The sequence below is a fragment of the Leopardus geoffroyi genome, chromosome D1 (assembly GCF_018350155.1).
Source record: "Leopardus geoffroyi isolate Oge1 chromosome D1, O.geoffroyi_Oge1_pat1.0, whole genome shotgun sequence".
In the NCBI taxonomy this organism is placed as follows: domain Eukaryota; kingdom Metazoa; phylum Chordata; class Mammalia; order Carnivora; family Felidae; genus Leopardus; species Leopardus geoffroyi.
The window spans coordinates 62136127-62152523 of record NC_059329.1 but is presented as its reverse complement, the minus strand read 5'-3'; the positions used below and the strand labels follow the sequence as shown (position 1 = coordinate 62152523).

Below are 16397 nucleotides of genomic sequence, written 5' to 3'. Positions count from 1 at the left end.
TTAGTGCAAAAAGCTCTAATTTGGGAATTGGTGAGAGTCAGAGGGTCTGGGGTTGAATCCAACTCTTTGTTGGCTTCCTGAATGGTTCCTTCTGGGCTTCACTTCCTCTTCTATAAAATAAAGAGCAACACAGTTAGAATTCTTAATTTCTTTGAAGCCTCTAAAGAAGAGAGATTCCAGAGCACAGGGGAGCCAACCACTTAAGATTTTGTGCAGTGCCTGCTGCCCCAGCCCCCTTGAGCCCCAGGGCTAACTGGGCCCAGGGGGCTCTTAAGAGACAGCTTTATAAAGATCAAGGCGGGGAGGTTGTGTGCCCAGTATGCACCCTGGTAAATACTTCACCCACCACTCTCCTCCCTTCCAGCACAGCTGCCCTAGGGAGGTAAGTCGGGACTTCAACTCTTCCCACTCAAAGGTCTGTAAGAACCTCATTATGAGCTTCGAAATCCTAAGGCAATCAGGGTACAAATAGTTGAAGAAGACGGAGAGGCTGTCTGTGATCTAAATTTAGAGATTTTGCCTACATTCCTCTTCCCCTAACCCACACTTCCCATCTGCAGCCCTTGATGCCTGAAATCCCAGTGTCCTGGCCTCATTCTTACAGATTTACTCTACACCTCCAAGCACGTATAGACCCAGCCAGGCGGCCTCCGAAGCTTTTTATTTAGTGCGGATGTTACAATGTAATTAACTCACACTCCAGTATTCTCACTGGGTGGTGGATAAAGGCTGAGACAAAGATTTTGGGATCTTGAAAGTGGGCAGACAGTGTGGAAAGAGGACCAGGGGACCCCATCCCCTGAATAACCTTTTTTATTCCTGCTCTGTGGTTGCCATTTATTCAGTGCGTAACTTGCACCGGCGTACTGAATATGAATTTTAAATGTTTTACTCTGTTATTTTTTTCTATACTATAGATGTAAAAATAAGGTGTGAAGATGTAAACTAAATGCACAGCTGCCATATGGCAAAGCTGAGATAAAAACTTAGTTGTTAGATGTCAGGTGAGTTATTTAGTTTATCAAATTCACTTTACACTTGAGAATGTGTAGCTTCTTCCTCACATAATGTATTTATCTACTTAATCGATACTTACTGATTAGAACTAGAATTGGTCATCTTTGAGTCCTAGTCCAGGGCTCTATGCCAGTGACTCAGCTTGGCACTGAGAATAAGATGAGAAGTAAACCAGACAATTATGGGAACTTACAATTTATGGGCGGAGAAAGATACTAATCCAATATCCAAACAGGTATATAATAATTCTATGATTCTAAAGTGTGATGAGTCATGAAGAAAAATATGTATGGGATTGTGTAACAGTGGCACACAACCATGAACAGAGAAGTAATGAGTGATTTGAATAACTGGAAGGTAACACCTTCCCAGGTAGTGCTGATGATGCTTCAAAGTAAGGATGCATGAATTCTTATTTCTAAAGGTAAAGGAACCCATTGGAAGATTTTCAGTGGGAGTGTAACACCATTTTACTTATAAAGAAATAATTTGGTTCTGTTGTGGAGAATGGATGGGAGAGGGGCATGACACGAAGCTGGGTAATCATTAAGGAAGGTTCTACAGACATCCCGGTTGCAGATGCTGAGGGAGATGGATGGATGACAGTTGGAAGTGCGATGAAGGAGAGAAGCCAGTGTTATAGTCTGGAAAGATGGTAATAGGTTAATTAGATCTTGGTACGGGAAAGGGTGAGAGATGCCTCCTAGGTTTTTTTGGCTTGAGTGCATTGGTAGATGGAGATGGGCTTTCATGAGATGATAAATATTGGAGAGGATCAAATACGGTGATTAACAAGTTCAACTTTGGATGTTATGTTTGAGATGCAGATAAGCTCTTACAATTGATGGTCCAACAGGGAACTGAACGTTTGTGTCTATAACTAGAAGAGAAATCTGAGCTACATAAATTTGGGATCATTGATGTACAGAGAAGAGACAAAGAAGCACATTATAAATAGAAAATAATTTTGAGGGGCGCCTGGGTGGCGCAGTCGGTTAAGCGTCCGACTTCAGCCAGGTCACGATCTCGCGGTCCGCGAGTTCGAGCCCCGCGTCGGGCTCTGGGCTGATGGCTCAGAGCCTGGAGCCTGTTTCCGATTCTGTGTCTCCCTCTCTCTCTGCCCCTCCCCCGTTCATGCTCTGTCTCTCTCTGTCCCAAAAATAAATAAACTTAAAAAAAAAAGTTTATAAAAAAAAAGAAAATAATTTTGAAAATTTTAATTATGAATGAGAAAAAAAGTGAATGGTTATAGAAGATTATTGTTTGTTTATTTCTCATGACAGTAGATCATGAAATTGTTCCTCAACAAAGAAGTTGGTGTAAGGTAGGACATAGCTGAAGCTTATGGGAGTGTTCTAAGCCCCTGATTTTCACACTTGGCTGCCTATCACATTTACCTGGGAAATAAAAAAAATATATATTTTTGAGACCCACTGACAGAGATTCTGATTTAATTGATAAGAGTGTGACCCAGACAAGAGAGCTTTTTAAACCTCCTCACATGAATCTAACATGCAGTACAGTTTGAGAATGCTTCATCTAAATGGAGAAGAAAAAATGTGAACATGCAGGAGAGGACAATCTAAAGCAGGCAGCTGTGGAGGAATCAGAGATTCTGGACCCTTGACAAATGAGTGAGGGGCTCAAGCAACAAAGAGAGGATGAGGAAGGAGCTGGAGTGATGGCTGAGTGCAGGTAAGAGAGGAGAAACGGTGCAGAGCATAGATGGAGATGTCATCCCGTTCACAAGAATGAATGAATCAGTAAGCCAGGAGGGTTAAGGAAGACATCCCGTACCTCACTTCTTGAAGAAGGCGGTAGCTAAGAACTGGTAGGAATAAAGGGTAAAATCACTTTCCACTAATGGAGAAAGATTTTATTCTTTCTGTAAAGAACACACAGAGACAACAAGAATAAGGGATAATATCTGACCCTCAAAAAAGAGTCAAAGGGTATCTGTGGAGACGGATTTGGAGCCCATGACCCATCTGTGGATATGGTAAGACTATAGAAGTTCCGAAATATAACTAACAGCCTCTTACCTGTTCCTTCCTGACCCTTTCATGATCTAACTGTCATGGACTCTAAGTATCATTGCCCCTTCCATCCTGAGGACAGTGACCACTCCTGATCTTCCACTTTCTGACCTCACTTTGCTCTGGTTCTCTTTCCCCAAAAGCCACTCAGGGATCCTCATGGGAAGTTTTGGGACTAATACCTCTAGCACCACCAGCTTCACACTAACAGGCTTCCCAGAGATGGAGGGCCTACAGCACTGGTTAGCGGCCCTCCTCTTGCTGCTTTATGCTGTCTCCATCCTGGGTAACATCCTAATTCTCTTCATCATAAAGGAGGAGCAGAGCTTGCACCAGCCTATGTACTACTTCCTGTCTCTGTTGTCTGTCAATGACCTGGGCGTGTCCTTTTCTACACTGCCCACCGTACTGGCTGCCTTGTGCTTTCATGCCCCGGAGACTGCCTTCGATGCCTGCTTGACCCAGATGTTCTTCATCCACCTTTTCTCCTGGACAGAATCTGGGATCCTGCTGGCCATGAGTTTGGATCGCTATGTGGCCATCTGTAACCCCTTGCGTTATTCTTCAGTGCTCACTGATATCCGTGTGGCTCACATGGGCATATCCATCATCATCCGCAGCTTCTGCATGGTCTTTCCATTGCCATTCCTTCTAAAAAGGCTGCCTTTCTGTAAGGCCAATGTGTTAACCCATTCCTACTGTTTGCACCCAGACCTGATCCGCCTGCCCTGTGGAGATACCACCATCAATAGCATGTATGGCTTGTTCATTGTTATCTCCGCCTTTGGTGTAGACTCAGTGCTCATCCTCCTCTCCTATGTGCTCATACTGCGCTCTGTACTGGCCATTGCCTCCCAGGAGGAGAGGCTTAAGACACTCAATACATGTGTGTCACACATCTGTGCTGTGCTCATCTTCTATGTACCCATGGTTAGTGTGTCCATGGTTCATCGATTTGGGAAGCATGCCCCTGAGTATGTGCACAAGTTAATGTCCCTGGTATATCTCTTTGTGCCTCCAATGCTCAACCCAATTATCTATTCCATTAAGACTAAAGAAATTCGTAAGAGGCTACATAAAATGTTTTTTAAGCCTAAGCTTTGATCAGGGAGAGATCTTCTGGGAACCTAAGTACCCTAGGAGTTTGTTGTTCTTGCTGATTTTGGCCCTGGAGCGTTTCAATCTCCTCCTGTAAATGTACCTCTGCTCGGTATCTGCTATTAGTTGTATGGGATAGCCTGGGTATAACCCATTAACTCAATACATCGGACTGCCTTATGCTGTAATTAACTATGTCACAAGTTGCCACAGATGACTTCTCTCAGATCTAACAAGGAAGAGGGTCTTCAATTAGGCTCTTTTATTTGTCCCAATGAACTAGTTACATCTATGCTTTCAAGTAAATCTCAAAACAGACAAACACCTATGTAAACCATGCTATAACTGAAGACTGTTACTTGAGATCAAAGGTATCACCTAATACATTTTAAAGGAATAATACTTTGAGTATCTTTAAACTTTAAAAATTAAAGACACACAATAGCTGTGACCAACTTTTGACTTTTGAAATAAATAAGACTATTTATGAGTCTTATAAAATGGAACCTATATGCTTGACATTCTGACTATGCAATACAAATGTTTACACCTGAACTTTACAAGTTAAAACAAGGAGAAAAAATTTGTGGAAAAAATCATATATTTCTATTCCTTGGACTTGACTTGGGGGATGACTAACTTTCTTCTAGAGAGCTAGTTAGCACTCTAAATGGAAGGTTAACAGATACCAGTGATTGATGGTGGGGCGAGTCTGCTTCAGAGGCAACAGCAGTTGGGCCCACAATTGGCTGGAATATGGACTTTCATGGCTTTAGTGAGCACCCAGGCCCAGAGACTTCAGCACATGCTAGAGTAGAGCTGTAGAGTAAAGTAGAGAAGCTGAAGAATATCAGGACATTCAGAAAGCATAATCCCTGTAGAGTAACAGCCAGGAGGAGAGAGTAATCATCTGAAAATTCATGCAAAACACATAGAGCACAACCCACATAGGGCACGTGAACACTTGACAGAAGTAAACACAAGCACGGCAGCTTTCACTGGACAGAGGGCAGGCTATGGCATATGTCAGCTCTTTTGGATGACTGGAGGAGGCAGACACTGAGGCAGAAACTTAACACTTTTTAAAGAAACATCCTTTTCCATATTTGTTTTCTCAAATCATCATCAAATAACTTTTAAAAAATAAAGCCATAAGGACTGAGTGACATGACATTGCCCTAAACATAGCAACAATATATATCTGAATCTTCTCTGAACACCACCTGAATGCAAAATTCACCATCCATTACAAAAAATGAAACAGAATAAAAATATAGAGATAACATCTTCAACAGTATTAGATGACAGAGAAATAACAAGTACCCTCGAACAAGGTAGTTATAGCCAAAGCACAAAGTTAGAAAGTATTTGGTAGGGAGCAGTGGCGTGAAGGGTAATAACCAAACTTATTCCAACAAGAAATGCCCCCCCCATCACAAACACTCACCCCCAACAGGAGAGGATGGTAACCTAAACAGAAATCTGGGCAGGTGACCTTGAGATTGACTGGTGAAACTGGGAACAAGCCTATCAAGGTCCACGTCCTCATGCACCTGAGGATCAAGCAATGCTGTGGTGCTCCTAAGCATTTGAGAATCTCAGAAATGTTCAACAAATAAGCTTTTCCAGGAGGGTTTAACCTCAGCCTTAAGGAAACCAGAGATAAACAGATAAAGATCACTGAGTAAGGAAGACTGTACTGATGACAGATGCAGGCTGTAGAGGAAGCAGGTGCAAGATAGCGCCACAGTACAGAATAAAATTCTCAACTGCATGTACCCCTTGGAAGGAAGGTTTGGAGAGCTCTAGGGTTGGAACAGAGGGAGGGAGCTAGACATCTTCTGGAAACAGTCTTAGCTCTGAGACACACAAGCGGCCTCAAAAATAGGTGTTCCTTTGCGCTGTTTGCACAATAGACGGCGCCCGAGAGCCACAAAGCTGGAAAAGCTACCAGCCATCCCCTCCCAGTCCAAAGAATCCCCCTCCCAGTCACCTGGAAAACCATCCTTCTCTATGTATGGGTCCAAAAATCGGATATAAACTAACTCTCCACACAGATATGAGCGAAAAAGAAAGGAAGGAGAAAGATTAACCCACGGCCCTTACAGTCATGCTTACAATTACAATGGGAATCTTTCCTCTTCTTTTAAAACTATTTTTATATCCTAATGCTTTGGTATCTATAACTGAATATCAGAAACCATATGGCTGACTTCAGTATTTCATAGGTTCTCCAACCACAGAATTGAAAAGTCACAGAATAAGGGGCAGAGTGAGTGCTAGGTGTAACACAAAGTATTTCTGTCATCATTTTGTTCAGTGATGCCTTATTTATTCCTTTAGCAAACACGCATGGAATGAATAACCTGTGCTGAGCACTGGGGCGGGGGCAGTGATAAGCACTGCTTCCCGATAACAAAGAGCATGTGACACTGGGAATGTTTTCTTGTGTGTGTCTCACCAGTTGAATATAAATGTGCTGGGCTAAGCTCTGAATAAGTAAGGGATCACTGCACAAAAAAGGTGAGAAATCCCTTTCATTGTTCTAGAACTGTTCACCTGCCAATCCTTAGTTGGACAAGGACCACTGGGGTGTACACACACACACACACACACACACGCACACACACGCACACACACGCACACACACGCACACACACACACAGTAAATATGACCTATGCATACTGACTGTGAATTAAAGAAAAATATACTGAGGAGGCAGAAAATTAAAAGTTCTTAATTCATTAATACGGAAAAAAATCCTTTACATTTATTCATGTATATATGTATATGTTTTACTGCTGCCTAAAAAATATTGATCAAGTTACTAATTAACAGTATGTTAAAAGAAAACTTTTCTTTTGGACATAAATTGCATGTGTTCAAACTGGTAAGGTTAGTATTTAATCTGATATCTAAATAAATGATACATTTATAAACCTGTTTATAATATTTCGTGTGGTTTGAAGGCTAACACAGTTCAGAAAGTGTATTGAAAATAAACCAGGATTGGGGCGCCTGGGTGGCGCAGTCGGTTAAGCGTCCGACTTCAGCCAGGTCACGATCTCGCAGTCCGTGAGTTCGAGCCCCGCGTCAGGCTCTGGGCTGATGGCTCAGAGCCTGGAGCCTGTTTCGGATTCTGTGTCTCCCTCTCTCTCTGCCCCTCCCCCGTTCATGCTCTCTCTCTGTCCCAAAAATAAATAAACGTTGAAAAAAAAATTAAAAAAAAAAAAAAGAAAATAAACCAGGATTGATTTAAAACTCATGTACAATTAATTGTCCAATTTATACCTAAGATGTGTCTTTTAACTTTCTTTCTCCCTAATAACTGTAAACTTGTTTTTCTACATTATTTGTAAAAACGTTATTGCACATATTTGGATGCTAAATGTTGGATGGTAATAGAATGTAATCATTAATCTCCATCCTTGCTGAATAAATGAAATGAGAGCTATTTCCATTCCAGTGTTTGTAACCTAGGCGTATAAAGTTTTGGATATATGTTTCGCAGGAATTTCTTTGAGTTTCAGATTTATTTTACTTGCTTCTACATTTCATGTAAGATTTGTTTATGAAATTGCTGACTCCAGAATTTTGTGTTAAAATCCACCGTAGATTTAGTTTATACAATGTCATGTCAAATGCCCAATACAGAAAAGCCACTTAACACTCTGTCTCTTCTAAGCTGTTTAATATTCACAGAGGATTTTGTCTCAGTCAGGGACAATGTGCTTGACCACCCAGACTAGTATTTAAAGTTGACTCGGAGCCACTGTTGCTTACAGACTGTCTTCTGTGGTAAGAATACAGACAGCCATTCAGGAAGCTTCTTACTCCCAGGTTGTAATATGGGATATTTGCCCTAAAAAATAGCCTTGTGGTTCCCAGGCTTCATGCTGCTATGCACAGTTCTCATAAACATTAACTACAGTCTCACGTTCTCTGTCACACTGCAGCCATTCCCAACGTGGCCTAGCTAAGCAAGGGGGATTTAAAAGGAATAGTTAGTAAACACATCTTGCGAGCCTTTTTCATAACCCTACCATCTCCCTTCAGGCAGTTTTCTCTCGCAGACCCTAATGACTAAATTTCATAATCACGGAGCCCTTAAAACGAATATGGTGCCTCCCATGTTGTAAGTCACAATAAATACTTTTGGAGGGATAAAGGAATGAGCTGTGTTTCTTTTAAGCAAACCAGAAGTAAAGATTGTAAGGAAAATAGTGTGTCACCAGAATTATATCCACTCCACTAAAAAAAAAGTGCTTTTTTTAGACTCAGGATTGAATAAAGGATAGTGACTAATATCTGTGCTAGGAAAAATGGAGATTGAGAAAAAAATTTTTTTATTAACACGATTACTGGCTGTAAATGTTGTAAGATTAAGATTGTCCAATAACCAGCTCTGTCTGTTGCATTTCTATTAATTGAGATCTGTTTATAATCTAAATTTTTCATAAAGCTTGCCACACATCCATGCTTTGGATGAGTGATGCATGACTCCAGAAATGTATCATAAGTTTTGCTGGGGGCTGTACTTTCTTTGTGAAGAATGTTGGGGGCTTATGCAAAGTTCAACGAAATAGCCAATGTTTAGGTGGTGTCAGCTGACTCCTGAGTGACACATGTACAAAACAGACTAAATCAAATAATCATTTAACAGATAAAGTATCTCCTCTATTTGTTTTCTTACATATATTTGATAAAGAAGTTTTCCACGGGTAATAGCAGAAAAGAAAAAAGAATAAAAACACTTCATATGAGAAATATGAATACAAACCACATACACCTACACCTAATCTGACAAATCCATTGAACAAGCTGTTGGCCTCTGACTTTGGCTTGAAAGATCCTCTAGAGGTTCCCAAGTATTATTTGAAACTGACCCCCATATTCTGAGGACAGGAAGAACCCGGAGAAAGATGCAGGCTGCCCCAGATCTGTACGTGGCAGATTTAACAAGGAAACTTACATACTAGGTTTGTCCTGGATGACCCAAGGCCAGTACATCTTCACACCTGCTGCCAGAATCTTAAAAGTTTATATAGAGGGGGTCGCCTGGGTGGCTCAGTCAGTTAAGCATCTGACTTCAGCTCAGGTCATGATTTCGCAGTTCGTGGGTTCAAACCCTGTGTTGGGCTCTGTGCTGACAGCTCAGAGCCTGGAACCTGCTTTGGATTTTGTGGATTCTGCGTCTCCCTCTCTCTCTGCCCCTCCTCCACTTGTGCTCTCTCTGTGTCTGTCTCTCTTTCTCTCAAAACTAAATAAACATTAAGAAAAAAAAATTAAGTTTCTATGGAGGTTTTACCTGGGCTCAGTCATGTATATTTTATAGAAGGTTTCAGCAAGACATGACTATCTGAAGGTCATTTCCTTGGGGCTGCGTTAGGGAGAGGGAAGACAAACTCTATGCACATTCCAAGGACAGCATCAGGGGTGAGGAGCCCCCACTGCTGGGGTCCAGCTCTTGGGTCAACCAGCAGTCACGACTTCTCCATGACCTTCCCAATAGACATTCGTGTTCAGGTGCTGCTTGATAAGAGGTCCTCCTCTTCCCCTGCATGGGGTAATTGCTCAGCAGGGACCCAATTACTTGTTTGAAGTTGGGAAGATAGTAATTCACAAAGTGACTGCTGACTTCATGAGTTGTTCTTTGTTTCTATGAAACTTGAGCCCTCTTCAGGGCACACACCCCACTGAGCTGTCTGGAGGGCATTCCTGTGCTCAGTGCACAGCCACCAACACGTGGATCCCCTCTTTCCTGAACATGAAACAGAGTGGTGCAGGGTCCTGAGTCCACCCTGCATCAGCACGGTGGGAAAATATGTGCAGCTGACCAAAGAGGGTCGGATATTCTCCTGACGAGGCAATGCCCTTCCTGGGGAGAACCGTAACCCGGAAGAAAGATCGTCTGTACCCTTGATTCTGGGGAAGAGCGCTTCTCATCCTACTGAATCACAACAGCAGCAGCAAAGCTGTCCCATCCTAGCAGAACTGATCAAGTGTGGAGATGGCTTCCTGGAGGTGGGGTGAACCTCAGTGGGACTGAGAAAGTGGGGCTGATGGTCAGCCATGCCCAGGGGCCTGGTCATAGCCCTCTGCTACCCTGCTCTCATTTCTGAAGGTTCTCCCACTTCCTGGGCTCACACAGAAATTAATTGCATGGAAGGCCACACAACGTGGATGTGTGTTTTCTCAATTCTGCATCACATTCTAGTTGTATTGATTTTACTGTGAGTCTTACTATGAGGCACGGGGGTCAGGAATCCTACCCTACTGTAAGTCTTGTTCTAGTTCCATCTCTTTATTGACCCACCCAATGCAGGCCCTGGAGGATGAACTATGCACCCCTGACAGGCAATGCAAAAGCATGACTTTTATTACTCAGACATTTTCCCCCACAAACCTCAGTATTGTCCCCCTGCAAACTTAGCTGAGCCAAGTTCAGTATGTAGTTTTCTTAGGTAACCTAATTTTCTTTTTTCTTTTTCTTTTTTTTTTTTAACTCACAATTGTTTTCTTTTTTCATGTTTATTCATTTTTGAGAAAGAAAGAGACAGAGTGTGAATGGGGGAGGAGCAGAAAGAGAGGGAGACACAGAATCGAAGCAGGCTCCAGGCTTCAAGCTGCCAGCACAGAGCCCGAGGCGGGGCTCGAATCCATGGACTGCGAGGTCATGACACCTGAGCCGAAGTCAGACGCTTAACCTACTGAGCCATCCGGGCGCCCTGTGACCTAATTTTCTAAGGCAGAACTAAGGGACATATAGTAAAAGAAGTGTAAAATATTCTCTTCTCTTTTTAGTTGGCCAAATCCAGGTATTTTCCCATGTCAATAGGGAAAAAGGTTGAGTTTAAAGAAAAGCTTGTTAAATAAAGAAAGACAAGAGAAAGTTTCCATTTTAGCAAAAAGCAGGGCTTAATCTCCACCTTCTGGGGACGGAAGACACAGCAGTGGCCCTAAGTTCTTCTGAAGTACTTCATAAGAGGAGGAGAAACGTAGGAATGTTTCTTCCTTATCCCCTGTAAACAAGCCACATTGGTAACTGAAAATGAAGAAAGAAGGGAGGAAATAAAGTGGAGAGGAGCCAGCGGCATGTATAAGAGGCTCCTATTCCAGTGCTCCTTGTCCTTTCTTCTTTCTACCCTTGGCTGTCAATGTTAGGCCTGTAGTGAAAAGGTCGTCTTCTTCTTCTCCCTGGGGTTGGAATCAGAGAACGTTTTCCTCATTTTCATATATAGAAGGGTCCCCAACCCTTGCCTTTGCACCTATATAATAATTTAATCTGACTCTCAAGGCATAATAAATTACTACTCTTATTATTAACTGATGCAGTGCTTCTTGTATGAATCAAAAAGGTCATTATTGGGGTGCCTGGGTGGCTCAGCTAAGCATCTGACTTTTGTTCTCAGCTCAGGTCTTGATCTCAGGGTCATGAGTTCAAGCCCTCCATGGGGTGTGGAGCCTACTTAAGAAAAATGTATATATATATTACTTAAACTGACTGAAGACCATAGTCTGACTCATTATTTCCCATTTGAACTCATGCTGAGTGATGTTACAAGGGCACTGACATTATGATTCTCTTATTTCACTTATGGAACCTGGAATCCCAAATGCTTATATCGTTTCCATTCAGAAATAGTTCCCTCCCTCTGGCACCTGATACTTCACTTTCATATTCCCTTAGGGAGGGAGGGGTGGGTGGGTGATGGGTATTGAGAAGGGCACCTGTTGGGATGAGCACTGGGTGTTGTATGGAAACAAATTTGACAATGAATTTCATATTAAAAAAAAAAAAGAAAACTCTAGATAACTTCATGCTCAGCTGTGCTGGGGTATCTGGCCCAGTTTCCCTTGTGTGTAGGTCGGTCTCAATAGGGCATCTCCTTTAACTTAGTCTAGATGTAAGCCCAAACCTCATCTGAGAGTACTCTAATTCTGCCAAGGAATTTCTTATTGTATCCTACCTCCCTGGTATCAAGGAAAGAGAATGCAGGAAAGCCGATCTAATAGAAGGTGCAAAATAATTATTTTCTAGTGTCTAAGTCATAAATTCTCTGTTGCCTCTCCCAGGGATTTTTAGCTAGAAATTCTAGAAAGACATGATTTTTGACATCTGTTACCACATCATTATGTAGAAGAAAATTAAAATCCCAAGAAAGGAAGACAAAGAAAAATCATTTTATTAGTACAATGTCAAAAAGAAAAAAGGTCTATGGTTCAGATATTGAACCTCCCTGTGAGAGGATGGTTTAGTGAGCAGATGAAGGAAGCAGAGAAGAATCTGGAGTTTCTTCTAGATGTCAGCCTCTTTCAGCTTTCTGGGGTCATACATCGTATAGCAAGTTCTGACAATACATCAAATTTCACTTTGTGCTTTGAGTGTTTTGAAGCACTCATGAATGTTCAAGGTGACAGTGATGGTGAAGGGAAGGATAACTGTGGTAATGTTAATAGTGAGGCCAACTCGACAGAGGGTGGTCCTTGTTGGGGTTAGACACACAGAGTAGAGATAGACAAGAACTGATTCTTATCTGAATCACCTATCATCTATGTTATTCTGAAAAACTGACTTAATTCTCTACACCTCATGAGATTGTGATGAGGGTTAAATGAATTAAATCACATCAATTTCTTATAGAACCTGACACTTTTAGTGATGACACTCAATTTATTAGTTATTATAATATTGGTAATAGTTCTGTTATAAAAAATGATTCCTAGCTTACATCAATCTTCCTCAGGAAAATGTTATCTAATCACCAACATTCACCTCTCTATGAATGCCACTGAGGTTTGCTGATTGTACTACCATTTCTTTTGTGTTATCTCCACTTTCTGATCTTTTACTTTTCCCACACCAAACACAACTATTTTATTATTTGTGATTGAAGATGATGATGGTGATGATGACAATAACACCACAGATGAAGACTTATGGCTACAGTCAACATCAGATATTAAAGGCAAGCGTGAAAGTCATGTTTTCATGCGCCGAAACATACGGACAATGGTTCGACGGATCTCCTTTGTCTTGGCGCTGTAAATGAGAGGGTTGAGCACAGGAGGTACAAAGAGGTAAACATTGGACATGAGGACGTGTACATAGCGTGGGGCGTGCTTCCCAAAGCGGTGCACTGTGGAGACCCCAATCATCGGTACGTAAAACACAAGTACAGCCAAGATATGTGACACGCATGTGTTGAGAACTTTCAGGCGTTCCTCTCGGGAAGCGATGGCCATGACCGAGTGCAGAATGAGCACATAGGAGAGGAAGATAAGAAACATGTCCATGCCAAAGGTGGATACAAGAACAAAGAGTCCATAGATGCTGTTGATAGTGATATCAGCACAGGCCAGCTTCATCATGTCTGGGTGAAGGCAGTAGGAGTGGGAAAGAACATTGGATCTGCAGATAGGCAGCCTCTTGAAGAGGAAGAGAAGGGGAAAGAGGGTGATGAAGCTCCGAGCAGCCACAGCTATGCCTATTCCGGCAATGACTTCATTGGTGAGCATGGCGGCATAGTGCAAGGGATCACAAATGGCCACGTAGCGGTCAAAGCTCATGGCCAGCAGAATGCCCGACTCCATCATGGAGAAGGAATGAATGAGAAACATCTGGATCAGGCAGGCATCGAAGGCAATATTGCGGGCATTGAGGCAGAAGGTTCTGAGCACGGTGGGCAGTGTGGCCATGGACATGGCCATGTCACTGAAGGACAGCATGGACAGGAAGTAGTACATGGGCTCATGGAGGCTGGGCTCCACTCGCACGGCCTGCAGGATCACAGTGTTGCCTCCGAGGGCCACAGCATACATGACACAGAGGGGCCCTGCTAGCCAGGCGTGAGAGCTCTCCAGACCAGGGATGCCGGTCAGGAGGAAGGAAGCAGGATGAGTGACATTGAACAGTCCCATGGTGGGGGGAGGCCAGGGCACTTTTCAGGATTGGAACCTGGGGACTTCTGGGAGTTGCCTCTACTAGAGGGCAAGAAGCCAGGGAGTAAGCCACACAGCGGGTGAAGTCTACACAGTTGGAAACTGATGCCTTCCTGAAATCACTGGTTAGAGGTAAATGTAGGCAAGCTTTCTTTCTTCATTTTATGATCAGCAGGCCCCAGGAAGGGCTAATATTTCCTCTATTTTATGAAGAAAATTAAGACATTGAGAATGCTTCAAAAATATTACTTAGGAACAAAGAAAATTTTCTATATTTCAATTAGTTTTAAGAGCATCATTGAATGCAAATATGTCAAGTATAATCCATAGATTGTCATTGTAAAGACAACCAGGAATTAGAGTTACAATAACTCTTGGAAGTATTAAACATTTCCCTGAAAACGGTTAACCAGAGGTGTCTTCGACTAATGACAGCATTTCTGAGAGCTAGTTTGAATGATGATGTGCTATGTGAGAGAGGGGAAGGGTCCATGGGCTATGGAGAAAATTGACCACCTCTGGACACCAGCCTTTTATTGGCAGAAGTGCTCCAAAAGAACAAAACAAAAAGAACAAGAAAACGTTGTGGAAATGCACAAAGGTGTTCCTTGTTTTGGAAACATTATTACTTCTCTCTTAAATGTTCTATAGTTATGCTACCATTCAGCTTGTGGAAGGGCATTGCACCAAACACCAGGTTTTCACCCCCTTACATAGTCATATATACTTTCAAAATATCCTTTATCTCAGAGACACATTCATGTACCTTCATAACAGCCTCACCAGGATCCCATTCCTGCTCTTAGAAAGAGCACCTTGCACTTGCACTGCTGTCTCTCACACACTTTCTTTTTTAATTTTTTAAATGATTACTTATTTTTGAGAGAGAGAGAGAGATAGAGCGAGCACACGATCTGGGGGTGGGAAGAGAGAGAGAGAGGGAGACACAGAATCTGAAGGAGTCAGCACAGAGGCCAACGCGGGACTTGAACTCATGAACCAGGAGATCATGACCTGAGCCGAAGTCAGACTTAACTGACTGAGCCACCCAGGAGCCCCGCACACACTTACTTTTATTGCACAGATATACTCTACTCTTATTCTTAACATTCACACTCTTGAACATGCATTTGCCCTGTGGTGCTCATACACTCAGTCCACACTGACGTATATGCAGATTTTGTATGCACACAACACACAATGTACATGCAGAGTTCGACCCTCAACAGCATGTCACTTACATGTGTGTAGACTCCTGTGCCCACATTATTAACCCCTCACAACATAGACACACCCTCATGTACTCTATTACTCAGCTATTCTACCATGACATGTGTTCCTGACTCCAATCCCAGAGGCTAACCCACCGCCATTTCTCTGTGAGGGTGATTACATTTTGTAATCTCCAGCATTCTGATGTTCTGGGAATTCTTTCACCTCCAGCCCCTCATGATGGATGAAGACAGAGAGGGCTGGAAGACTTTTCATCTGGCAAAACAGTATCAGGCCAAGGCACCCTCATATAGGAGAAGAATCCATAGATATTTTGTTTCCCCTTCCTCTCTCAAACCTAACAAAACATGGTCACAGCATAATCTCAGAATCCTTGCTGATCAGGATGGAAGAAAAAGGACCCGGGAGACCCAGGTATACAAAGGCCATAGAAATTCTTGGATGACGCTTAATTCAGCATTATTACGAGGGGAACATTACAGAGTTTATGGGAAAATTTATAATTTGGATCGTCTTATGGTTCCCAGGAAGTATGCGGCCATTCTCTGTGTTACTGATTACATCCCTTCTGGTCCTAGAATCAGTCTGTGCATACCTGCCTCTCTCCAGACATGTGATGCTTGGGATCCAGGACTGAACAACCCCATTCATCTCTATTTTCCCCCACCTGACTGCAATTATCATTCTTCATAAAAACTCATGGAAGGAAAAAAAAAAAAAAAACAGAAGAGAAGTGAGCAAAGGTGAAAGGAACAGAAAGAGAAGGGAGAAGAAAAGGAAGAAAACAGACTTTAGTGAGCAGGATTCTGTGCAGGACAGGGCAAAAGCCATCGTGCGTGTAGGGATCTGAGTTGTAGCATTTGTGGGAAAAAGGCTGCCGGACAGCCCCAAGAGCACATCCTTTATCATTCCCAGGAGTGACTCACCTTGTTGGGGGGTCTGGATGAATGGGAAAAAGAAATCAGTGAGAGAAAACCAATCCTTGCTGAGCACATTACGTGCCAGATACCCTGCCAGGAACTTACATCTATGTCACCAGTGAATCTATGACAGAGGTGGAGGCTCCCCCA

General features: G+C 42.6%; 2 protein-coding genes across 2 annotated transcripts; one reads left to right on the top strand and one right to left on the bottom strand.

Moving 5' to 3' along the window:
- The first annotated feature begins 3212 nt into the window (after positions 1-3212).
- On the top strand, positions 3213-4157 carry LOC123602516 (olfactory receptor 51I2-like). Its single transcript, XM_045486999.1, has one exon. It carries the CDS (start codon positions 3213-3215, stop codon positions 4155-4157), a length of 945 nt encoding a protein of 314 aa, XP_045342955.1.
- An 8977-nt stretch (positions 4158-13134) lies between these two features.
- Positions 13135-14073, bottom strand: LOC123602515 (olfactory receptor 51I2-like). The gene has a single exon (XM_045486998.1). It carries the CDS (start codon positions 14071-14073, stop codon positions 13135-13137), a length of 939 nt encoding a protein of 312 aa, XP_045342954.1.
- Between the last annotated feature and the right edge of the window lie 2324 nt (positions 14074-16397).